The 26819-nt window shown below is 35.3% G+C and overlaps 1 protein-coding gene across 1 annotated transcript; it reads right to left on the bottom strand.

Annotated features, from left to right (window-relative positions):
* Positions 1-835: 835 nt before the first annotated feature.
* LOC131624189 (cytochrome c oxidase-assembly factor COX23, mitochondrial-like) lies at positions 836-10020 on the bottom strand. The gene is made up of 3 exons (XM_058895154.1): positions 9801-10020; positions 8213-8289; positions 836-1149 (listed from the first exon to the last, which is right to left on the bottom strand). Exons 1-3 carry the CDS (start codon positions 9889-9891, stop codon positions 1102-1104), a joined length of 216 nt encoding a protein of 71 aa, XP_058751137.1. The 5' UTR covers positions 9892-10020; the 3' UTR covers positions 836-1101.
* Between the last annotated feature and the right edge of the window lie 16799 nt (positions 10021-26819).

The raw sequence follows: 26819 nt of genomic DNA, 5'->3' as shown, positions 1-26819 counted from the left end.
AAATTAACGGTTTTGTTGAAATTTTGTAAGATGTTAATTTGTATGCATCTCGTTGACATATCAAATAATTTCTGATTGTTGTTAAATTTTATAGACATGATCTATATGGTGTTAATTTTCAATTCAACGGTAGATTTTGTTGGACAAATTTGCAGTAAAGAATTATCGGAGGTCTCATGTTACTAAGTTTGATACCTTAATGTCATTTGTTTCTGTCACTTTTTATGAGATTAACTATAATGTACTTTTAGTGTACAAAATTTTACACTAATTCATGACCAACACTAGTTTGTATTACTTTATAGTAGTTAAAATAAAAAGTAGTTTGTATTACTTTATGGTACGTAAAATAAAAATTAAACTTCTAACATCCAACTTTTATGATCCTTTTATACAGTTCATACATTTCAATTAAATTCTTTTTTTAAAAGTTATATTATTTTATTGTATATTTGATTGAAACTAATAAAAGATTAATTGTTTTTCATGTCGAATGAGTCCCCGGAAAAATTATACGACTATATGGAAAAGAGACAATGGAGAAATCTTCTTGAGATGGGGGATGGATATATGGAAATATTTTTTAAAGGTTTCAATTAATAACATGTACAATGAAGTAGTTTAGTGGAAGTTTTAACTATGAAAATTTTCTTTAATAATGGTTGCTGCTCTACTCCCCTTTGTGGTATTGTTAAAATATCTTTCAACTTATTCAAAAACCATAATTCACATTCTTTCCTTTGTTCATAGCATGAAAAACTCTCCAGCCACTATTGCTGATTCTGGAATGCATTATGTGAGCAGCTATGACAATTTGACAGACATGTCAAAAAAATTACCAGCAACACAGTCATTTTAGTATCCAAAGGTCCACAGGGTTTCAGTGGAACATCATATTGCAGTAAAGTGTAAACAATCAATTTATTGGAACCTAAATTAAGTACAGATGCAAAAACGACGACAGCATAGAGTACCGCAATGTCATAGCTTCATATAATTTCATAACCCTAATGGCTAGCCATAGAAGATCATGAACCAGTAATACATGTGAACTCTTCACTTTGTTACCTATGATACAATTAGTAAAACTCTGCCAAGATTTCATGAGAATAAGGACCGACTTTTATTGCGTTCCAATCTTGCTTCCCTCTGCCAAAACAAGGAAATAGAACTGAGTCAACATATTTCATGCAGCATTATTGAGCAATGATACTACTACAATAAGAACAATTCTAAAAATAATATTTGATCTATTTACATCAACATTAGACTATCACGCGTTCATTGTTTTACCAAGAAACATGTTGATTAAAGAGCTATTCTTAATTAGTTGTTTGTTATTGAGCTTTGATCAGACAGTTACAACAGCACAGTTACACTACCCAAGGGTCTATAATAGACTCTAAAGGATAGATTGAAGTACTGCTATATATATCAGAATGTTGAGTATCAACTTCTTACAATAGCTATAGAATATTAAGACAATGGATGGAGTAATCACTCCTTGCAGTAAGGACAATTACAAGAAATATGAAAACAATACTCCCAAGATGAAATACCACTACTGGTGTGAGGAAGGTTCTCACTCCCAGTCCTGCTACCACTCCAATCCAAATCCCCCCTTGCATCATGCTACCACTCCAATCCAAATCCCCCCTTGCATCATGCGTGACCTCCTCCTTTAAACATCTCTCCTTCCCTCATTCCCACGCTTCCATCCACTCCTTGACTGCCACGTGTGCAGTTAGTTATTCTCTCTGTCCCTACCAGCTCTTCATTCCCTTTTTTACCCCTCCTTCTATACACAAACTTCATAGGCCTATCAGTACTCCCCCCATAAAGTCTCACCTTGTCCTCAAGGTGAAAAGTTGGAAACACTTGATCTATGACAGCAGCATCTTCCCAAGTCTTCTCAAACTCCGGTAGTCCTTCCCAAACAATCAACACTTGTTCAGTTCCATCTAATAACCTCCTAACCCCTTGTAGCTCCTTAGGTTGCACCTGCATTTCCCAATCTTCAGTCAAATTTGAAGGTAAAGGCTGCCCTCTAAGATTATCACCAATAGCCTTTTTTAATTGAGATACATGAAATATTGGGTGAATTTTTGAATGAGCAGGTAGAGCCAAACGATATGCCGCCGTACCAATTCTCTCTAATACTTCATATGGCCCATAAAACCTAGGACTTAACTTCTCATTGGGCCTTTGAGCTAAAGACTTGAATCTGTAAGGCTGCGCTTTCAAGTACACCTTGTCTCCCACCAAAAACTCCACGTCGCGCCTTTTTTTGTCAGCCCACTGTTTCATATTTTTCTGCGCTTTGCTCAATTGACTCTTCAGCTCTTCAAGAATTGTATCCCTTTCCCATAACAGTTGATCCACATCATGTACTCTAGAGCCCTCTTTAACATATTTGATCACAGTAGGGGCTTCTCTTCCATACATGGCCTTAAAGGGACTCATTCCTATTGACGCATTGTAGGTTGAATTAAACCAGAATTCTGCCCACGGCAACCACTTAACCCAACTCTTCGGCTGTTCGTTCACAAAGCACCGTAAGTAAGCTTCTAACGTTCTGTTTGTAACTTCCGATTGCCCATCAGTCTGAGGATGATAAGCGGAGCTATACTTCCATTTTGATCCAGCCATCTTGAACAACTCTGTCCAAAAACTGCTCATAAACAACCTGTCCCTATCAGAAATAATGGATGAAGGAAACCCATGCAATCGCACAACTTCAGCGATAAAAATATCTGCTACCTCTTTTGCTGTATAAGGATGTTGTAGAGGCATGAAATGCGCCGCTTTGGTCAACCTATCGACTACCACTAGGATCGCATCCTTCCCTTTCGATTTTGGTAACCCTCCAATAAAATCCATCGTCAATTCCTCCCACACCTGTTCTGGAACAGCAATAGGTTGCAACAAACCCGCCGGCTTCAAAGCTTGGTATTTGTTGCTCTGACATACAGCGCATCTCCGGACATATTCTTCCACATCTCTCTTCATATTCTTCCAATAAAACACATTAGCAACACGTTTGAAGGTTCGTAATCCTCCGGCATGTCCTCCCCACAATGAGTTATGAAATTCCTCCAATATGAGAGGTATCTTAGACGACTTAGAGGGAATCACCAACCTGTTTTTATACCACAAGCACCCTTTCCTAAACTCAAATGAAGGGTGGGACTTAGGATCTACAACTAGTTCTTGTATCATCCTCTGCAACTTGTCATCCTGCGCTGTTTCCTCTACAATAACACTCCAATCCGCACTACTCACCATCGAAATAGCTTGCAAACTAACCACCCTTGACAACGCATCAGCCACGCGATTTTCCTTCCCTTCTTTGTATTGAATTTCAAAGTCGTATCCCAATAATTTTGCTACCCACTTTTGTTGATTACCATCCAGCATCCTCTGTTCCAGCAAATACTTAAGACTTCGCTGATCCGTTCTTATAATAAAATGATTTCCCAACAAATAATGTCTCCATTTCTGCACTGCGAGGACAATGGCCATCAATTCACGCTCATATACAGATTTCAACCTTCCCCTATCTGACAGAGCTTGACTGAAGAAAGCCAATGGTTTACCCTGCTGCATCAGTACTGCGCCTAAGCCCACGCCAGACGCGTCAGTCTCAACTTCAAAAGGTAACTGAAAATTCGGCATGTTCAACAATGGTAACTCTGTCATCTTCTGCTTCAATGTAGTAAAAGCTTGAAGAGCCTCTTCACTCCAAGTAAAGTTATCTTTTTTTAACATTTGAGTTAAAGGTCGTGCAATCACTCCGTATCCCTTCACAAACCTCCGATAATAACCGGTCAACCCCAAGAACCCTCTCAAACTCTTAAGGTCCTTAGGAATGGGCCACTCCTGCATCACTTTAATCTTCTCCGGATCTGCCGAAATTCCCTGACCTGAAATGATATGGCCTAGGTATTCCAATTGAGCCATGCCGAAACAACATTTTTTTGCATTCACCTTCAAAACATGATTCCTCAATACTTCCAGCACTATTCTAAGGTGGTCAATGTGATTTTGATGATTCCCACTATACACGAGTATGTCATCAAAGAAGACCAAGACAAATTTACGCAAGTATGGTTTGAAAATGTCATTCATCAATGCCTGAAATGTGGAGGGTGCATTTGTCAAGCCAAAGGGCATGACTAAGTACTCATAATGACCCTCATGCGTCCGAAATGCAGTTTTGTGAATATCACTCTCCTTCATCCTAATTTGGTGATACCCGGATTTTAAATCTAGCTTGGAAAACACCATTGCCCCCCACAACTCATCAAGCAACTCATCAATCACGGGAATAGGAAACTTATTAGGAGTAGTGATATTATTGAGAGCCCTGTAATCGGTACAAAACCTCCAACTACCATCCTTCTTTTTGACCAAAATGAGAGGGCTAGCATACGGACTTACACTTGGTCGAATGAGACCCGCTCCCAACATATCCTTGACAAAGACTTCAATTGCCTCCTTTTGATGATGAGGATACCGATAGGGACGTATGTTGGGTATTTGAGAGCCATCCTTGATGTCAATAGCATGATCACACCGGCGATGAGGAGGCAAGGCAGCCACATCCTGAAATACATCAGCATAGTCCTCCATTACTCGACTCAATCCTTCTACCTCCCCCGTGATCTCGTGTGAATACAAGTTGATCATTCCCAACTCCACATAATAAGCCTCGTTCCCCCGTTGCAACTCCTTATACATGGCTTTAAGAGAAGCCACTGTTCTGGACAGTTGAGGATCTCCCCTTATCTCCACCCTCTTCCCATCAACAGTCACCCAAATGACATGCTCCCTAAAGTCAGCCTCCAATCTCCCCAAACCTTCCAACCATTCATAACCCAACACTACATCCACTCCTCGTAAGTCAAACAAATAAAAATTCTGGACTACAGACATGTTGGGTAACTCCAATTGTATGTTTCTACACACCCCCTTCTTCCTAACCTTGTGTCCATCCCCAACCTCCACCACATACTCCAAGTTAGGGTCAGGTTTGAGCCCTATTTCAGTGACAATTTCATGAGAGATGAAATTATGTGATGCTCCAGAATCGACTAACACCATCACCGGCTTCCCCTGAATCTTTCCCCACAACTTCATAGACTTTTTTGAGGTCATTCCTACCACGCTACCCATATGCAATTGCATTGCACTTACCTCCTCTCGCACTTCATCCACGTCATCTTCCTCTCCTCCATCACCCAATAACAGAACATGAAGATGGCGGTTTTTACACACATGACCTGGTGTAAATGGCTCGTCACAGCGAAAACAAATACCACGCTTCCTCTTATCTTCCCATTCAGCATCGGAAAGTCGACGGAAAGAGGAGTTCCGACGAGAACCGCCGCCGGAGCTACCCTCCGATCGTTGTGCCACCGACGCGGAGCTTCCCGGAGTCCTGGGTTGATCTGAATTCAAGGTATTGGATCCTTGGGTTGCTGTTCCTGTACGTGGGTTTGAAGTGGTACCAAACCCAGTACCCGACCCATTCCAGCGGCTTTTCAAAGCGGGCCGGTTCTCAATAGGCCCAATTTTCTTACTCACTACACCCCCTTCCAAGCCCAACACACGATTCTTCTCTTCCACTCTCCTGGCCAGCTTCATAGTACTCCCCAAATCTCCTGTACCATGTAATCGCACCTCTGCCCCTAACCGCTTCCTTCAACCCATTCATAAAAGCTCCACGCAACATCTCCTCGTCCGCATGGCGTAACGGCGATGACACGAGTTCAAATTGCTCGATAAACTCAGCCACCGAATGAGTTTGTTTCAAACTCATCAACACTTCATACGGATTCTCCGACGTGGCCTCCTGAAAACGACTCAACAAAGCTCTTCGCAATTGAATCCATGAAATGCGCTCTGTACGAGCTTCCCACCACTGAAACCAATTGAGCGCTTTAGCTTCAAAACAAATTGAAGCAGCGAGCACCTTCTCTTCATCAGGGATATGGTTGATCGTAAAATATCGTTCAGCACGATAAATCCACCCATAAGGGTCCTCTCCAGAAAAATACGGTACCTCCAACCTACGCATCCGATCCTCCCGACGATCCAACCGACGTTCACGAACGGCAACGGCATCGTCCTCCCTGCGGTTGTTGTTGGTCTGCGTAATCAACGCACGTAACTCCGCCATTGCATCTGCAAGCGACTGACGATTCTCCTGCTGTATCTCCTCCAAACGCTGTTCCAACGATTCAATTCGCTCCATTCTGGTTTGTACCATACGCTCCCTTGGATCGTGCTCTGAATACCAAAGAATAGACTCTAAAGGATAGATTGAAGTACTGCTATATATATCAGAATGTTGAGTATCAACTTCTTACAATAGCTATAGAATATTAAGACAATGGATGGAGTAATCACTCCTTGCAGTAAGGACAATTACAAGAAATATGAAAACAATACTCCCAAGATGAAATACCACTACTGGTGTGAGGAAGGTTCTCACTCCCAGTCCTGCTACCACTCCAATCCAAATCCCCCCTTGCATCATGCGTGACCTCCTCCTTTAAACATCTCTCCTTCCCTCATTCCCACGCTTCCATCCACTCCTTGACTGCCACGTGTGCAGTTAGTTATTCTCTCTGTCCCTACCAGCTCTTCATTCCCTTTTTTACCCCTCCTTCTATACACAAACTTCATAGGCCTATCAGTCTATGACGAGATGATTTTAAGTCTCAGTCATGTTAGTAAAAACTAAGAGCATGAATAAGTAGTGTATAATGTAGATGGTTTGGATGATACAAACTTTGAGGAGTGTAATTGAGAGTAGGTGAGAGGTTACACAGGATAAAAATGAAACAAAGGTTTACATACATTCTGATAGCAACTGAAAATATCTTACTTATTAGAAATGGACTTTTGCCTAGGCAAAATTTCACAAGTCGTAAAGAATGCAGAGCAGCGCAGAGCGGTCAACCCCAAAAAAGGGATAGTGGGATACGGTATAGCGGGATGGCTGTTATTTGAAGATTCATTGGACAAATTACATGAATAATTATTATAAACATATGAAGTGGTGGGGAAGAACAAAGTACAGAGAAGGTGAGGGCAAAACTTGTGATTTTTCTTTGGAACGGCTGAAGTGCAGAAACGTCGATGAAGGGATGTTAGGATTGAGTCTCGACTCAAATTTGATTGAAGAAATCAAAATTACCCTTAAAATGTTTTATATTTAAAGGGTAATTTTGGTTTTTCAGAGGGGAAAGGAATAGAGGGACATCAACCGCACCGCTCTGGGCTAGGAACCGCTCCACCCCCGTTACCCGCTATTTACCCTATAGCGGTCTCTAGTGTTTTGTACCGCTAAGGCTCTTCCCATAATGTCCGGCCTCGCTCCGTTATAGCGGAATAGCACTGCTTTTGACTACTCTAAAAGAGAGTTGAAGAGAAAAACTCTCCCTCAACAATGGCTTGTATTCGATGCCTCATATACACCAAGATCCCCTCTCCCCATGATTCCTGTATACAATAACTAACTCACACCCTTCACCCTCCTTCGACCCCACCTGTATAACCAACCCTCCGTTCCAAAATCTCCTTCCCGGTCATCATTCTTCATACTCAATATGTATTAAACTAGAGACTCACATCACCTGCTCTGGACCTCCTCTTGTTACATTCCATATTTTGGGTCCAATTACATTTGGTCAATGACTCAATAAATTTCCTGCTCATTCTAATCTAAACCATGTTTACTATAAATAATCAATTGGCAATTACCAAAATAAGTACACTTACTGCAGTCCGCAACAGATGTAGCCACCAATGCATTATTTTTAGATACCAAGTTCCCAAAACACTGTTAGAATCCCACAAAAGTTTAATCAAAGAAAACCAGCCCCTACTTGTTTCATTCCATAATACAAATTGACGAGATCAAACCAATAAACCATTCGAACAGTCACATAAAACAATTTGACGAGACCAAACCAAATAACAAAGAGGAAGGGGTGAACATGGAAAAAAGAAGGAGCAAATATCAGCTCTGCTTAAAAGTTACATTTCTAAATCCAAAATCATCCAACAACACCGAGTCTTTCGTTTCTTTTATATAAGTATAACATTTCATTTCAGGTAGAGAAACATGTGATCCATTCTATCCCTTTCAAAATATGCAATCCAAAACAATACAAGGAACAGAGAATGTTGAAAATTCAAGTACCTCCTTTTTCTTACACTCCTTGTAGACATCAAAATGTTCTTGACATTTACTCTTCTCTGTATTAAATTCTTCTAAACCTGCAAAATGTTAAGGAAAAAAAATTTAAGATACACTGATAATTTCCTGAATAGTAGCATAAGACCCAACATCAGTCCAGGGCCTTCTCTTACTTCCTAAACACTAACATGGAATTTGAAACTTTCAAGTCCTTCTTACTCTTTAGTTTTCTTCGTAGTTTTTCTTTACTTTATCTGTTCTCCAAATCACGGTTATCATGATATTCAAATCGTGAATCTAAAAATCTATTTTCCAAATTGCAAATGAATCTTACTATGAATCTTAAGAGATACATTACAAATAAAAATATGACATTTTCAAGTAACAAAAGTGACAGAAAAATTATAAACTGATATATCATATATAAACCTCAAAATAATTCAAGATTCAAGTCATAAATCAAATAACACAAAAAGTGGTTAGCTACACAAAGTTGACCAAAAAAATGGAAAGCTACATTAAGTTAAGGTGGTGATTCATCATAGTGAATTAGGATTCAAAATGGGAAACATGTTAACTGGATATGTTAAATGGATACAACAACAGCCAAGCCTTATCCCACTAAGGGTCTGTTTGGATGGGCTTATTTGAGCTTATCTACTGCATAACTGCATATTTGTGTCACTGTTTGGGGGACTTAATCAAAATTAGCTTATAACATTTTTCATAAATTTTTATAAATTCTTCATGATAGCTAAAGAAAACAACTTATAACATTTATAAAAAATAATTTAAATTTATTTTATCTTTTGTTATAAAAATAGCTTATGTGAACTTATTCATAAACGTTTATTTTGATAAGCACTTGTGCCATAAGTTGCAAATATGTGGTTAATCCAAACAAATCCTAAGTGGAGTTGGTTACATGGATCGACTTCCGCCATAATGTTCTATCTTAAAAACATGTCTCTATCCAAATCGTTAATCTCGAGATTTTCTTAATAACTTCTCTTATAGTTTTTCTAAGTCTTCCTCTACCTCTAGTTGTTTGACTATTCTGCAATTGATCTACTCTTCTTACCACATAATCTACCGGTTTTCTCTCTACATGCTCAAACCAACTAAGGACCTTTTAGGATAAACAATTTATTTAGAACATATAGCACAAGTGCTTAACGCTTATCAAAATAAGTATTTATGAAAAAGTTTACATGAGTTATTTTTCAAACAGTGCCACAAAGCTTATAGTATAAAATAAGCTCAAATAAGTCAATCCAAACCGGCCCAAAGTCTAATTTCCACCGTCTTTTCTCCGAAATAAATACACACTAGAAATTTGTATAGACTCGAATCAGTTTTGTTTCAAATTGAGATACTACTCGAATGTATTGTAAGCTATCCATAATCATGCTGAAAAGATAAATTACTAAACTTTGTGGTACAGATTTATTTGCAAAACAAAATTAAACTATTTCACTTCCAATTAACTAAATTACATATACCTAAAAAGTATTCAAAATCTCAGACTTTCTAGGACCAATTCAAGTTCAACAAAAACGTGAGAGGAGGAAGAGTAATAAGGGTTTCTTACATTTGAGAGAGGCGGTGTATTGGGGAAAACATTGGGAATCGGAGATTCTGGCAGCACTTTGATACGGTGGTGTTGAATCTTTCGATGCCATGGTTGCTTTGAATTGAATTGAACTCGTTACGCTTAAAGGTTATTCGGTTGAACCATATATGAGGATGTCGATATAAAGAGTAACTAAAAAAATTTGAGTATTATTGAACAAGTAACTTTAATGTGAAAAAATTAAAAAAACTCATATTGCACCCTTGAATATCTCACGTGAGTTGCATAAAATGTTATCGTGTTTGTTTTTATGATGTATTTTCGGAAAAAAAATTATTTTTGTTTTCATGTTGTGTTGTTTCGTAGATGTATCTATGAAAAAATTGAATATTAAAATAAAGTCAGACTTTTCTCCCTCATTTTGAACATTTTAATTTTCAAACTCCAACTTTCTCTCTCTCAACTTCAAAAATTGATTTTTTTTTTAATTCGACAGTGAACATAAATATGAACGATCAACACATTCTGACTCGTTCAAAATTCAATTTAATTGGTAAGTTTTCAAGTTATTTTTGAGTATTTTCCGTAATAGTTATTTTCGAGTTCAAAACTAATTCGGACTCGTTCAAATCTCAATTTAATTCGTAGTTATTGTTGGTTGAGTTTTGAAATGTCTTAAATAGTACATATGTCATTGTTGAGGTTTGGATGTTGCAGAACGTTCCGTAGATGCATCTACCTAACAAGTAAACATAGATACTTCTGTAGATGTATCTACGGAATAAAGAAAAATCATTTTTTTGTTTTCCCTATTTCCCTTTGCTTTTATAATTTAACTGTATCTAATTCGACGTTATTTGTATTACGCAGACATTATGGTCGACCAGTCAGATCCCATTATAACTAGGAGGATTGCATAACATGCATCATCAGTAAAACATAAAATCCATATTCAAACAAAATAAGGCCCCCAAAAAAGTCAAGTCAACAACAACAGTAAAACATAACTTCTTTAACGTTATCCAAGATTTCTGAACTCTCCCGGAGCATAATCAACCAACAGATTACCATGTGTTGTATGATGAAATTAGATTTACTGCAGATCAGCTACAAAGTTTTACTAATAACTTATGCTAAATGTAATTTAAAACAACTAAAACTTTGTAGTTGTTCTGCACTGAATCTATTTTCATCATACAACACATGGTAATGCTAATGCAAATTTGTTTGCATGTTTCCTCAAGGAGATGTTTGGCATCGACCCCAATATGGTTTGCCATCAATTAAACATTGATCCTTCTATTAAGTATGTTACCTAAAGAAGACAATGACAATCAACTGATAAGGGTAAAACAACCAATGTAATTATGGACAGACTTCTACAACCAAATTTCATTTCAAAACTAAATTACACATAGTGGCTATCCAAAGCGTTCTTAGTCAAGAAGGCTAGTGGGAAATGGCATATGTGTGTTGACTATATTGTGAGGGCAAGGTCGTGTTTTAAGTGATGTCAAAACTTGCAAATTCAAGTATGGATGTGCCTCAAACCAACAGGACAAATTAGGAAGCACTAAGAATCTCAAAATTGGTATTTTTGGGTATTCAAGAGGTATAGGTCGACCTATACGGAGCTCAAGTCAACTCATAAGCTCAAAAATTGATGTTTTTGGAGATTTGAGGTCTTCAGGTCAACCTACAGATCTTTCAGGTCGACGCATGGAAACTTTGGGAAGTCACGGGTTTGCACAGGTCGACCCTCAGGTTGACTCATCCTAGAATTCTTGTTGGGGCAGCATGCGTCGATGCATGGCCCTGTTTAGGTCGACGTAAGGATTTTTGAATAGACCTCGGGTTTGCTCAGGTCGACCCTTAGGTCGATGCATGAAGGCCTTAGGTCGACGCACACAATGCTTAGGTCGACGCATACCAAGTTTTTCTTTCTCTACTGAAGCCACGGGTTTGCTCAGGTCGACCCTCTCTGTTGCTCAGGTCGACTATCGCTAAGAAAAGTTGTTTTTGTTGTTTTCTATTGCTTTGGCTCCATATGACATATAAATGATTCATTTTGGTTATTTAAAAACCAACAAGAAAAGTAAAAATATACACAAAGCTCTTATCATCTTCAACCTTTCACTCATCGATTGATAATCACACATAACAATCTTTATCAATCAAGGTGAGGAACGTGCGTTGATAAGGTTTGACGGTAGATTCAGTTCTTGTTCGAGTTGAGAGTTAGTGGGTTTTTCTTGAATAAAATCTTAGGGTTTTATCCTCCAAGGTCAAGTGTGATTTGGGGGTTTGTTTACCAGTGATTTCTGACAAACAACCGCTAGTCCTCCAAAGTGTTTAAACAATCTGGTTACTCGCAGGATCGACTAGATTGATCCTAGGACATTGTCGAATAGTGTTTTAGTAATTTGATTCATGTTAAATAATCTTTCCAATTTGCAGAAACATACAACTTTCTAATGTAAAGTGCAATAAATAAATGACTTTGAATATGAAATAAAGCAATTGTATAAACAAATAACTTTTATGTATAACTTTGCATTGAACAAATAACATAGAAATATGTAAACATGATGTTCTTCACACATACATTGTTTCAGCAAAGACTCTTTTCTCTTGCGCCGGTACTTCGAGTAATTTTGTGAATTTTCTGTATATTGATTCGAACATATCAAACTAAACAATAGTACTTGTAACGCCCGAAAAAATAATTATTGGCTTAATTTAGACATTTGTGATGTTTACTGAAATTTTCGTGTTTTGGGGCGATTTAGTCGGTATTAGTTCGGGATAGCGGATCGACATTTAATCGAAGATTTTAATATTTTTAGTATTAGAAATATTAATGAGCTAATATTTAGCGTTTTGGGAATTTTCCGAGTAATTAAAATTAGACCGAAAATATGAGACACGGAGTATACAGTCGGTATATTAAAATAATCAGATTTTATTTTAATGATATTTAGGTGGAAGTATTATTTTTATATTAAGTGTAGAAAAATTTTGGGCTTAAATAATGACATCTCTAAGTATTAAAGGGTATATTTTGTTAGGCCCATTTGTATATTAAATGATTAAATAGTCTTTTTTTAATTAGAAATAGAAGAGTATAGGTACCAGGAAAAAAAAAAAGAAGGAAAAGAGGGGAGAAAAAGTAGGGTTTGTGAAGAGGAGAAAAAGAGATCCAAAAGTGTTGCTCTCAAGTGCCATTTTTTCTCAGAATCTTCATTGATTCTCCTTAGAGCTGCATTTAATCTAAGGTAAGGGTGATTCTTACTACCTAAATGGAAATGATGGATTATATGTGGGTTTAGGGTATAAATTGGTCATTGTGTTGTGTTAATTTTGTTTTTGTCACTGTTTGAAATTGATTTTGTTGTTCATTGAAATTGAAATTGGAAATTCATGTGAATGAAGAATATAAGAAATTAAGAGGTAAGGTGTAGCCAGGGGCGGATGGCATGAGATGCTAGGGACGGTCGGCACTAGAATTTAATGCATTATATTATTTGCGTTTTTTTATGTCATTACTGTGTGTTTTCGTTTGTTTTCTTTCCATTTCAATAGATGTGCCTGTTGCTACATGTTTTGCTTACTGTTACTTACTCTCTCTGTTTCTTTTTAAGTGTCGTTGTAGAAGAATTTTTTTTCCTATTTAAGTGTCGTTTTATATTTTAATGTTATAATTTGTCAATTTTACCCTTATTTTCTCAATAACTTCACCTCACATTTTTCAATTAGTTATTGGAAAAGAGAGAATGTATGAATGAATTAATTTGGAAAGAGAAAAATAAATAAGGGTATGATAGGAAAAGTAACTCTAACAATCCACTATCTTGGTTGAAGAGCTTTTTGCTAAAATGACACTTAAAAAGGAACGGAGGGAGTAATATATTTCATGAAAAGGAAAACACCACACTTGGCCTTACCTTTTCGGTTCCAGCATGTTACCATGATATCACTATATCACTTACTCAAATATATATATATATATATATATATATATATATATATATATATATATATATATATATATATATATATATATATATATATATATATATATATATATATATATATATATATATATATATATATATATATATATAATGATATGTATGTATGTAGTGCAATTGAAACACCCATTTAAACTACATGCTCTCTTTTCATACAATTCCAATATATATTGCCCTGAATTGTTCTTATTTTCACACTATTATTTAATATACATATATTATGAAATGATATGATGCAATGGCAATGGATCATAGCTATGAGATGAAAATATAATTGGAAATAGTAGGAATAATAGATGGTGAACAATAGTTTAGTAGAAATAAATGTCCCGTTTGATCGAAATAGCCAAATTAAGTGGTATAATTAGTTGTCCGGAATTTGAAGAAAATTTACATAGTAGCTAAGTTTAATTAGTAGGTTAATGTGATAGTGATATTTTGTTGAAATTGTGATATTTTACGAATCGACCGAAATTGTGTTTGATTTAAATCTTCTTTATAAATAAATGTTGGTTTTGTGATGGGAATTGACACACATTTTAGGAATATAATTTAATAGAATTGGAATTAATATAATATGATTATTAATTGATTGATTTAATCAATAGTTGAATTAATTTTAATGAGTCTATTTAATTGGAAAATACTTAGACTTGGATAAATTATTCGGTTTATCAGTAAAGTACGGTATCTTGAGAATTTGGCCGTAATTGTGATTTGGTTGAATATTTATGTTGAGAATAATATATTACTATGCTAATGATGTTGTCTTGATAAATAATATTATGTCTAATTGAATTAGTTGATAATTGTAAGTTGATTCGGTTTACTTGATAAATTAGCATGTTGAAATTATCTTACGAATTGATCGAAAATTATGGTTTTGATTTGGATGACTTTGTTAATATGTGAAATTGAGTAATTGTGCCGAAACGTGATGATAATTGTAATAATCTTAATGATATGCGGATTGTATATTTGTGACGATTTTGTTAATACACGAAGTTGTATGTTTGTTGTGATAGGTCGAAGCATGAGGATATATATGTAATGACTTGTTTATATGCGAAGTTGTATAATTGCGATGATGTGTCGAAACATGACGATGTTTTGTGATGATTTGTAATACGTGATGTTGTATATATTTGTGATGATGATTTTGTGACTAAGTGAAGATGAAATATTATGATGACGTGAATTACCTCGTATAGATGGTAATTGATTGTGATATAGGCTTATGCCTCGTGACGATATGTGATTGTGATGAGTATGTTGTATTGTCTTGTTTGTCGAGTCACATTTCATATGCATACTCTGTGACGACCTGGATTGGCAAACTAGTGACGAAGGCTTATGCCTTGTGCCTCTGAATTGGGCAATTGGTAACGGGGGCTGAAGCTCTGATTGGTACCACATGCATATGCACAGTTGAGTCGCATTTGAGTCGTTGTCCGTTGTTGTTGGTTAAAGTTGTTGATTATGCATTGCGATGCTTATATGATGATATAGATGCTTATATGTTGACTTGTTGAAAATGCTTGTATATTGATAATGACGCTTATATGTTGACTTGTTAAAGATGCTTATATGTTGACTTGTTGAAGATGTCTATGTGTTGACTTGTTGACGATGCTTATATGATGACTTGTTGAATATGTTTATATGTGGATATCATGACTATTCATTGATGATGTTCTTTGTGCTGTTTATGTTGATGTTGTGTGAGGCGATGATTCATTTATATTCTTTACCTAATATATGATTTATCATGATCCTATTTATATAGTTTGATATCTCACCCTTGCTGCTGATGTTTCCCCTACCATGGGAAATGGGCAGGTACTCAAGTATAGCTGTGGAAGTTTGTTGCTTCATCGAGTCCAGTTAGTGTGTCGCTCTAATACGTAGCACTCGGGGGGTTGCTTATATCATTATTTCTAGGTTGTTGATGTTTTAGTTGTTGTTATTATAACCGTTGATTCAAAGTTGAATAATATATGAAGTACTTATTATACCTCAAAGTAGTTTGAGTTGAGATAAGCTGATAGTTGACCGTTAATTCGAATGTTATGTATCATTGTTGAATGAAATACAAGTTGAAGTTTTAAGTTGATATGTGATACTCCAATGTGTTGTTTGAAGTTTTTAAATACTCTGATATTTTCCGCATTATTATTTTCGGGTAGAATTTGGGGTGTTACAGTACTCCTATTTATACTACTTCGACCCTAACGGTCTCTACATAGATCTTTGCCACGTTCAATATTTCAAACACTCACTTTGTTTCAGATGTTCCCACGCGTCCGCTAAGCAAAACCGTTCCATTTGAAATTCAAATCTTCCCGCTTTGGCATTTCGATCATGTTAGCGCTTTCGTCGAAGGACACTTGTAAATATGACGAAAACTACTCTTGGTCGAATAATACTTCTTCCAAGGAGAAAAATCCTTAACTAGCTCTATGAGAACTATTTCTTCATCATAACCCAACACTTCAAGGTATCACGATCTGCTAGTCAAAATCTTCAACTAACAAATTGCCCCCAATAAATGATTATTTCGAATTCATGCAGAAATAGGCATTTCTTGTAACTCTAGATTTCAATTGCTCTTCAGTTCCACAGTAGTAACTGTCAATCAATCGTGGTTTACTTTTTGAAAACGTCTCATCGAGACGTGCGTGCAGTTATTATTCATCATAACTTCCCACTCACGAGAAATTTAAACAGTAAGTTCACAGCTGTCTTTTAAAACGGCTGGCACGTGACCCAAGACTTCTGACAAATGTAACCTACTCTTCGTAAGCTGACTCTATAAAGACCCATCATTACCTCAAATTTCTCTTTTCCATGCAACTCTATCTTCAACCTTCCCTCTTTCTCACAATCTCTGTAACTCTTTTCCAGAAACCCACTTTTCATATCAAAACCTAAAAATCACAATGCCTTCTGATAAGCAATCAAAGAAATTAAAGCAAACCACAAACATTGGATCTTCCAAGAGTTCCGGCCTTCACACTACTCGAACAAGCAAGATCGTAACTACTGGAAATCGGGAAAACATCACACCCCTAAAACTTATGAAAGAGCAAAGAATTATCATGGCTTCTCAGGTAATGATTCCATCTCTTCTCTCTGAAAGTACATTAGGGTTCTTTGAACCGTTAGCCCCAGAAGGTCATTTGGAAAAATGCGTAAAATTTTTCCCAAGTCATTCTGACACAAAACCCATAGTGAACAAAACCATTCCTTCTAAGAAAAAGGGTTCAACTCAGCAATCTGCTGATTCCACCAAGGAAACGATAGAAGCTTTCCAACTGGATTATATCACAAATAACTTTAGGCCATTTCGCTCTTGTCCATCCTTAGACAAATCGTGTTTATCTTGGCTAGATAAAGTTGAAACCCAAAAAGCTTCGCTTTAGAAAGAATTAGGTATCTTCGACCTTATTCAAATGTCAAGATTAGGATTTAGTTATTGCTAACCTCTGTTGTTATCTAGTGAGTACAATTGGGATATCACATATAATACTTTCCACCTCCCATGTGGAATGATAACTCCCACACTTTTCGACATAGCTGCTATTTCTGGACTTCCCCCAACAGGAGAAACTTTCGACCCTTATCAAGATAGCGAAAACTTAATCGGATTTACTGTCAAGAATGTTGCTTTCAGTTCCTACATCAGTCTATACCATACTCAAGAAGAAATTGTCTCTAATACAGAACATATAGCATTCTTAGGTCTATGGTTATCTAAGTTCATCGTTTATTGTAAATCCTTGCAAGTTGCAAAGAGGTTTCCGACACTTTCTAATCAATTGCATGTTGGTCGAAAAATATGTTTAAGTGAACTTCTCTTATCAGGCTTATATGAGAGTTTAGGGTCTGCGAGTGATAAATTACAAAACTATAAACCTGGCATCAACTTGCTTCTATCTGGACCTTACTGGCTTCTTCAACTGTGGCTTAATGCTACTTTCGAACTTTCTTTGTCAACACATAGACAAGTTAATGAAAACAGCCCAGATATAAAAAATAGAACAATCGAAGGTACCAGACTCCTTCGGTTAACTCCTGCCGACGAGGATACAAATTTGCAAGCCTCTCTCACCCAATACACCTTAATGTTTTCGTCGTGTCACACCTTTACTCCTTCGATGGCTCCATTCTCCAATCGAATTCATGGTCCATCTTAGCTTACTGCTTCGCTTGAAGATGTCGTCGAAGAAATTGACACCACAATTGAAAATATATGGTGTGCATTCTTGTTTCCTCGATTGCTGGTCTTTAGAATCCTGCCAGTAAAAAGCCATGTATGCTTATTAGCCTATCAACCTAACTTCGTCTCCAAACAATTTGGGCTATGCCAACTTATCCCTGTTTCCCTTTTTCAAAGAAAATGTGATTTATGTGTTGCGAGCACTATTTGGGCAGCTCGAGACATTGCAGCACACCAACAACGTTATGCAGATTTTGTTGACTTCCAATTGATAGCGTGCCAGCCAGCATTCTATTCCACAATAGGGTTCGACCAATGATGGACGAACTTCTATTTTCGGAATATGTTCACCACAGAAGAAATTGAAGCCAATCTAACGAAAGCTTTTTCATCTTTGCAGGACCAATCTTGCAAAGGTAAAATCACACATTGCGAAGAAATCCAAGCATTCCAGAAGTACTTTGAAACCATCTAGCCAGTAGTGGTATACAACACATAAGAGTTCCTCGTTTTTTTATAGTACGAGTGTGTAAAGAATGTAGTATGTCTCCCAGCAAAGTAGGTACCGGATTGCGGGTTAAGAAAATGTTGATAACGTGTACACTTATGAACTGGTCAGGATTAGGGAATAAAACCAACCCATAGAGCCACAACTTCTTCAAAATCTAGGTAACTTCTGTTTTTTAGTAGCAATCGAGCTTTTTCCATTAAGAACTTAGCGAGCAAACCCTTGACTCCATTCTTTGTTTCCCAATTAGACTCGATTTTTGACTTTCGTAAATGTAAGGCAGCAGCAATGATTTCAGGTTTTGGAATCTTTTCTAAACCAGTGAAAGGTAATTGATCTCGAACAGGTAACCCAATCAGCTCAGAGAACTCTTCCAAAGTGGGTACTAGCTGGTAATCAGGAAATGTAAAACAATGATGTTCGGGATCAAAGAATTGGAGCAGGACCCGTATCATGTCTTCTTCAAATTTTGAGGTAACCAAATGGAGTAGGTGACCGTGATTTTTGGTGAATTGAGCATTTCTGGGAAATTCTGATATTAAGTCCTTAAGTTCAGATGGTACTGTTGAGATGTTAATCCGGATATAATCTCTGGTAGCGGGAGCCATTACCTGTAACAACAAAACAAAGGTAAACTCTTTGATCCTTGAAATGATTAGTGAGAAAATGATATGTTTATGATGCTTATGATGTCATGATGTCAAACATGTGGCACACACAAACAAATCAAACAATAGCCTTAGGTTTAAAAGCTAGTCACTTAATACGGCACTCGGACGGCCGATCAGCACATTCCTCGAGGATAACTAACTTCGATCAATTTCAAAGCTAGTCACTTAATAGGCCACAAGTCAAGTTCAACTAAAGGTTCTAAGACAAATTAGTGTTTAATGACATTTCGGAATCCTAACATACTCCTTGATCGTTTTCAAGGGATATCAGTATAAACCAAAGTGTCGCACTAACGGTGACTACCAGATCAACCATATCGGTACATGTCGTACAGTTTCCTTGGTCTATTGTCACATACTTAAGGTATCTCGAGATTCGGGTTAGAATCTTTCACACAAGTAAATACCCAAACAAACCTTTGAAAAATAGAACAATCAAGACAAGCAATTGAAAACATCGAAGTGATCTAAACTCTAAGGTAACCCCTTTTGAAAACATTTTGTTTTTGAATTCCCCAGCAGAGTCGCCAGTTCTGTCGCCCTCGGTTTTTTATATCTCGTGAGATACGAACTGACTCTTCTTTTATTTTTGAGTTTTGAAAATCAGAGAGTCGCCACCGACTTTTATTTTATCCAATTAAGGAAAGGTTTATAAAAGAAACAGAAAAAGACCTTTAAGAGATTTTGGGTTCGGGGGTAGGTTATACAAAGGGAAGGTATTAGCACCCCTTTGTATCCATGGTTATCCATGGGCTCTTAATTGCTTAGCTCACTTTGTTTGAATCATTTGTCTTGCCTTGAAATGCTTGTATGTGGTTTTAAAATACCTTCGTAAATTAACTTTGTAATGATCCTTGTGCGGGTGTATACAAAGTATTTTATCTTTCGAAAGATGTTTAAAAAAAATCTTTAACTTCGTAATGATCCTTGTTTGGATATATACCAAGTGTTGTCTTTTTTGAAAGTTTTGTTTTGAAAAGCAATGAATATGTGAGACATTTGTTGTTTTGATTTGAGCAAGCAATTTAGGAGATCTACCCTAAGTTTATAAGGTCCTTTCCTATTTCTTTTAGAAAATTCTCCTTTGACCGGATGTAAACAAAAGTTTGGATTTGCATTTGAAACAGTAGAATTTGATTTTTTGAAAAAAAGTAACAGAGGGATTACCCTAAGAGGTGCAAGTGTGATTGTGTTATAATCTTCAGGTATTTTTGTCTTTTGAATTTAGTGATCTAACGCTTCAGTTATTATCTTTGACATACACGCAGTTTTATATGTACAGAATTTAAAGTGCGGGAATGTAAAATGCGGAAAGTAAATCTACGCTATTACATCGATTGTGCGAGAAATGTAAACTACGCTATTTACATGATTTTTGACAACCTATACACTTATCTAGGAATTTAAATTGCAATAAGATAAAGGAAATATTTTTGGATTTTTTAGATGGTTGATTTTAATTAGAATTAATGCATAATTAATTTAATTAAAATGAGAAAAAGGTAGAAATAAAATTTAAACCTAAAAAATTAAGTCTAAAATATGTTCATATTGCTTGTTAATTAATTTTAAAATAAAACTAATTTTTTTGGATTTTTGAAGTTGTTTTGGAAGTTATTAAGCTAATTAACATATAATTATAGAACAATATAATAAAATGCGGAATTTAAAGTTAATTGTTAGTATGTTAGCACGTGAATCATCTTGAAGCTAGTCAAGTATATTCACGATGTTAGTGAAGATCGATGGTGAGTGAATGATGATCTCGGATTTAAAATTAATGAAAATTTATCAGAAGCTTGATAGAATCATAGCGACTACACGATAAATTTCCAAAAGTCTTAAAACAACTGCATACAATCTCTGCCATATTTGATCTTTTATTCTGATTCGGGACAAAGGAAAAAGATAAGAAACAATATCAAATAATATACAAAAATAAATATAAAACAAATTAAACTTAATTCATTCTTTTTGTGATTTTTTTGGAATTGATTTTAAGTTAATTAACAAGCTAATTAAACAAATAATTATACAAATAATTAAACTTAACAAGAAAAATATTATTTTATATGTCAAAAATTAGATTATAAAAAATATAAACCTAAATCTAAAAGGAAAATATTTTTGGAGTTTTTTGATTGGTTAAAAATAATTAAAAAGCAATATTTACATAATTACTAATTAATTAAGCAATATAAATTAATTATGAAAAGAAATAAAATATTTTTATGGTAAAAATTAAATAAACATTTTATCAACTTAAAATTAAAATTAAAACATTTTTTTTGAGAAATTGAAAATATGCATAAATATGGAGTTTTTAATTCATGAACTCCTAACACTACTACATATTAAAAATTACATTGTACTTACTCTATGATGTTCCAAGAGTGGAAAAGAGTGATTGAAATTGATTGAAAGTGGCTATTTGAATGAGCCTTGATTTTTACAAGTTTATTGAAACTTTTGGAAAATATAAAACTTATGCTATGGCTTTGGTGTTTGTTGTTGTGCTCTCCTCTTGTTTCTCCCTTTTTTTCCTCCCCTTGAATGAAGAAAATGAAGTTCTATTTATAGGCAAAGAGTTTGATCTTGGAAGCCTTGCAAGTGGAAATTGTCATGATTGATTTTGTGGAAAAAATATGATAATGGAATATTTTCAATGAGTGTATTTCTTAACCATGGTTAAAACACTCAAGTATTATTCTCTTCAATCTTGCAATAATATATTTAAGCATCTTGAATTGGTCTTGATTGGCAACCATAAGCATCTTTGATAATATCTTTGAATTATCTCACTTTAATTAAACTTTAAATGAATAAAATTTAATTAAAATGAAATAAAAATGTCATGAATCATGGATGGGTCGTGGATGCCCTTTAAACATATGAGAATCAAAATTGAATCACAAAAGAATTGGCCTTTTTGGAAAAAAAATCAAATTTTGGTCATTACTTGTTTCATGCATTTTTCCAAAAAAGGTCAACTTCATCAAGGCATATCTCCCTCAATTTTGATCCTATGAAAGTGTTCTTTAAATTTTTGGAAAGCCCAAGATGTCCTCTACAAGCCACTTTGGAAGCGTTTTTGCATTTGGAGAAGTTATCTTGATGATATGGGCTTTGACAAAAAACTGCTTTTTGTTGACTTTGAAAATGACCTGTAATGTTTTGGCTTATATCTCTTAGGCGGAAGCATTTCTTGACCTTGGTCCCAACATCAAAGTTGTAGAGAATTGAATTTCCTTGAGAATGAGCTTTGGTTGGAATTTTTCTGATAAATTATGAGAGAGTTATGGTCGGTCAAAGTTCAGTTGACTTTTAGCTAAAAAACTCTAATTTTGCAATTTTGAGTTTTGTCGATTTCTGAACTTTTCTTGATGAATTATGATCAACCATTGATCACATGATGAATCTTTTGACAAAATATGGATGTTGACCAAAAATTGCATTTTTTACTGTCTGTTGACTTTTTGGTCAAACTGGTCGTCTGTTGACTGTTTGAGCTGTTGACTGTGCGTCCGAGCGAATCGAAGTTTGAAAATTTTCCTGGTGGTGCTTTGAGATATATGGAGATCCATGAAATCCATTTGAGGTCTCAAAAACTCATTCTCCTGAAAAAGAAACAAAAACCCTAGTTAGGGACTGTTTGTGTAGGAGACAGTTAGGCGTACCTGATTTTTATGCAGTGTTGAGTCTCTGTTGATCACGTGATTATCAGAAGACTTCTAGAACAAAAATCTTGGAAATTTGAAGTGCGAAAAATTGATTTGACTGATGGTACAAACACGAAGAATTGCGCTGATAGCGGGTTTGACTGTAACTGGCTGTCCGGGTATTAATGTAACAGTTAAAGTGAAAATTCAACAGTTAAAGTTAATTTTTTTCTTTTTGTTTTTTTTTTGTGTTAATGGTGAAAAATTTATTTACCTCAGCTGTTAGAAAAACACAAACATAATAAATAAATAAAATATACTGTACGCGAACGAAAATACCGATAATAACCTTGAAAAAAATATTTAATGCACAGAAAAATAAATATTTAACACACATAATATTATCTTGATAATTAAACTACGGTACAACAGATAGTACAACATTTAATACTAACAGTACAAATATTACATAATATAATGAACAGTACGACAAATAAAATAAACGATACACTATTTGAAAGCGACAAATACAACAAACTTTAAAAATGACGATTAATAATCCATGCTATGAACAACAGAAAATAGATGATCGGAAGTGTAACCATCGCAGGTCCGCATTTTTCAGGACTATGCAGACAGAAGAAGGACATGATCACCGTAAAAATAGTGATGACTATAAGAAAAAGTGTATCCATCCACTTTGCCATTTTTGCCGAGGAAGAAGAGAAAATAATTATGAGATAGAAGTTTGAGAAATTTGGGAGATGAGTGAAATTTGATGTGAGAGTTTATGGAAAAAATGAGGAGTATTTGTAGAGTGAAAAGAGAGAGATAGAGACGTTGGGAGTGGAGTGTACCGTTTGAATAGTAGTAGGATTTGAAAAAAAAAGTATGGTAGGTTTTGAAAAGAAAAAGGGTATAGAATAAAGCTAGGATTTGATTTTGAAAAAAAAGATTTGAAAAGAAAGAAAGAGATTTTAAAAAAAAAATAATATAGTATAAAAATAAAAATTAGTGGGAAATAAAACCAAGAATAATTTAATTGTTACCAGTATAATCTGAAACCCGGACTCCGCGCCTGCAAATTTTAATTCTGCACGAACTGCGTCAGCATTATTTATCTGAAAATAAATCTCAAATAAACAGTGTATGAAGTGATAAACAGTATTTGGCGTTTATGAAAGGATAAATTTAACAGCGAACCAAAATACTGTATAAAAAAAATTCTAAAAATTGAGTATTCATAAAATCAGGATATTTATGAAATAAAAATCCAAGATTGTATAAAAATCCAAATTTTTAGACAGAAGTCTGTTGACTTCTTTTTTTGAAAAAAGAACGAGGGCGAATTTTGGGGTATAACAATAATGATCATAACACTTAGAAAATGATGGGATCTCAGAGGTCAAAAATTGGGGTGCAACAGATGCCCCTATTTAAGTTTCTTCTATCCGGAGACACGATGATTGTAAATCTTCGTTTTAACGTGATGGAAGAGACTTAAATATATAAAAAAACACAATTTTTGAACCTGAGATGCAATGTAATGCTTATGATTATGAATTCACATGATTTCTACGAGATGGAAACAGGACACCAATGGGGAGAAGTAAACAGACTCCGCTAGGGAAAAGGTATACGTCATCTAGGAATAGAATCAGACTTCACACAAGAAAGAAACAGTTGACAAAAGCTTTCAAGATAAAACATGATTGAACTTTGAGAAGAGAATATCTGAGGCATACATGAATGTGGCTACATAAAATGAATATCAAGGTAAAACATGATTGGACAACATCAAATGACAATCAAGGTAAAACATGATTGGGCAACATCGAATGACAATCAAGGTAAAACATGATTGGGTAATCATCAACGGACAATCAAGGTAAAACATGATTGGGCAACATCGAATGACAATCAAGGTAAAACATGATTGGGTAATCATCAACGGACAATCAAGGTAAAACATGATCACAGGTCCATCAAGGTAAAACATGATTGGATGTCATTAAGGATAATCAAGGTAAAACATGATTGGATAATCATCAACGGACAATCAAGGTAAAACATGATTAGATAATCGTCACAGATCCATCAAGGTAAAACATGATTGGATGTCATTAAGGGATAATCAAGGTAAAACATGATTGGATAACATCAAATGACAATCAAGGTAAAACATGATTGAAAAATACCAAATGACAATCAAGGTAAAACATGATTAGAGAACACCAAGGTCAATCAAGGTAAAACATGATTTGAACTTTAAGAAGAAAATATCAAAAGCGTTTTAAGATAAACCATGAATGAAGCAGCATCAAATGACAATCAAGATAAAACATGATTGAACTCAGAGATATTCAAGAGTGACTTTGAATGAGGTAATAACACTTTACTGGGAATTGGGACATCCATAGAAGCTTTGAATAAAAGGTGACAAAGTTCTGAAAAATTGTCAGAACAAACAAGACATATCATGAAGAATATCAGATAGATACAGACAAAACGAATCAAAAGGATAAATTTGTTTTGGTAGGTGCCAATAAGTTGGACTTTGATCTCAAGGTAAGATGTTGACAACAACAGGACCTTGGAAGAATGTTAATGAGCATGATTTTGTTTCTATGCATGATGTTAAAGTTTTCTATGCATGATGAATGCTCAATGCAATGTAGTTATTCATGACGACTGGGATTGACTCTTTTGTGAGGCAAGATTGGAGCTTTGATTCCTCAACACAGGAACTCTGAAAACTCTGCTTGGAAAGAAGATGCTTGAACAAACTTCTTGCAACACTGATAACTGTATCAAGCAAATGATCCTTTGAGAATAACTGATAAACTAGGCTTGAGTATTGCTGAAGAAGATTGCCCCTGATTGAATAATTGTTGCAAGTTAACTGATCATGGCTTCATTTGAACTATGTTGGGGATAAACTGATCACGGATTCAACTCTTGAAATGAATGTTGGGAAGACTTGCCATAGTATACATCTTGAAGAGGATATTCTTATTAACAAATCTTGATTAAACATCTGAACAACAGGATCTTGAAGTAATGGCCCCTGACAGGATCACTGATCAAGTTTCTCGACTGTTTGAACTTCCTAAAAGATGAGTGTTTACTTGCAAATAAAATGTTCATTCAAGAATGGTAATTTTAATGCAATGCTCAAAACATATTTTTGAAATCAAAGTCACTTTGTAAAGAAAATGGAATCACTGGTCAAAACATAAAGGTTAAGAAAATCAACGTGAAAGATAAAGCAAAGATATGGTATCAACATAAATGATTGGTAAATCTCTTGGGAGTCAGCTTACGCAACCTTGTTGTAGTATGCTTTCAAAATAAACCTTGCTTCAATTAGGGCTTTTGAAGGTTGTAACGTGATCAGGTTCACGGTTTAAAAAACAAAAGGTATAAGGCTCAAATTTTTTGTAACCCACCCCATCTTCGTGATGATCTTCAGTCCTAAACTCAGTTAATTCAAAATATGCATTCAGGTTCCAAGAGACTTCTGGAATTTTACCTGTTGTAATGATGAAAGTTCACAAGCCAAGAAAACTTAGAGATGGCAGTCACTTTCTCCTTTTGATAGTCACAACATTTTGTGGTTCAAAAAATTTATTGACTTATCTCTTCTTTTTTTCTTCTTTTGATATCCCTAACTTTTGCCCGAACTGTTTATTTTGAACTTACAGTCAGCGGGATGCCTTAATTTTTGCCTAAGTAATTTTTTGATTTTGACTTAGCAGGCTTTTCTTTGATCTTCTTTTTCGATACTTTTTTTGAAAGATAGTGACTATCCTGCTTAATGATTATAATGAACCATTATCAGCTTTTGATTGGCATCTCCAGCACTTCTTTGATGTACGCGGAGGAAAGCTTGTGATTAAAACACTTGTTGAAAGGTGTATTGAATGATTCTCTTAAAATAGAATGCACA

This window comes from Vicia villosa, unplaced genomic scaffold (genome assembly GCF_029867415.1).
Source record: "Vicia villosa cultivar HV-30 ecotype Madison, WI unplaced genomic scaffold, Vvil1.0 ctg.000107F_1_1, whole genome shotgun sequence".
NCBI classification, from domain to species: domain Eukaryota; kingdom Viridiplantae; phylum Streptophyta; class Magnoliopsida; order Fabales; family Fabaceae; genus Vicia; species Vicia villosa.
This window is presented reverse-complemented; position numbering and strand designations above follow the sequence as displayed.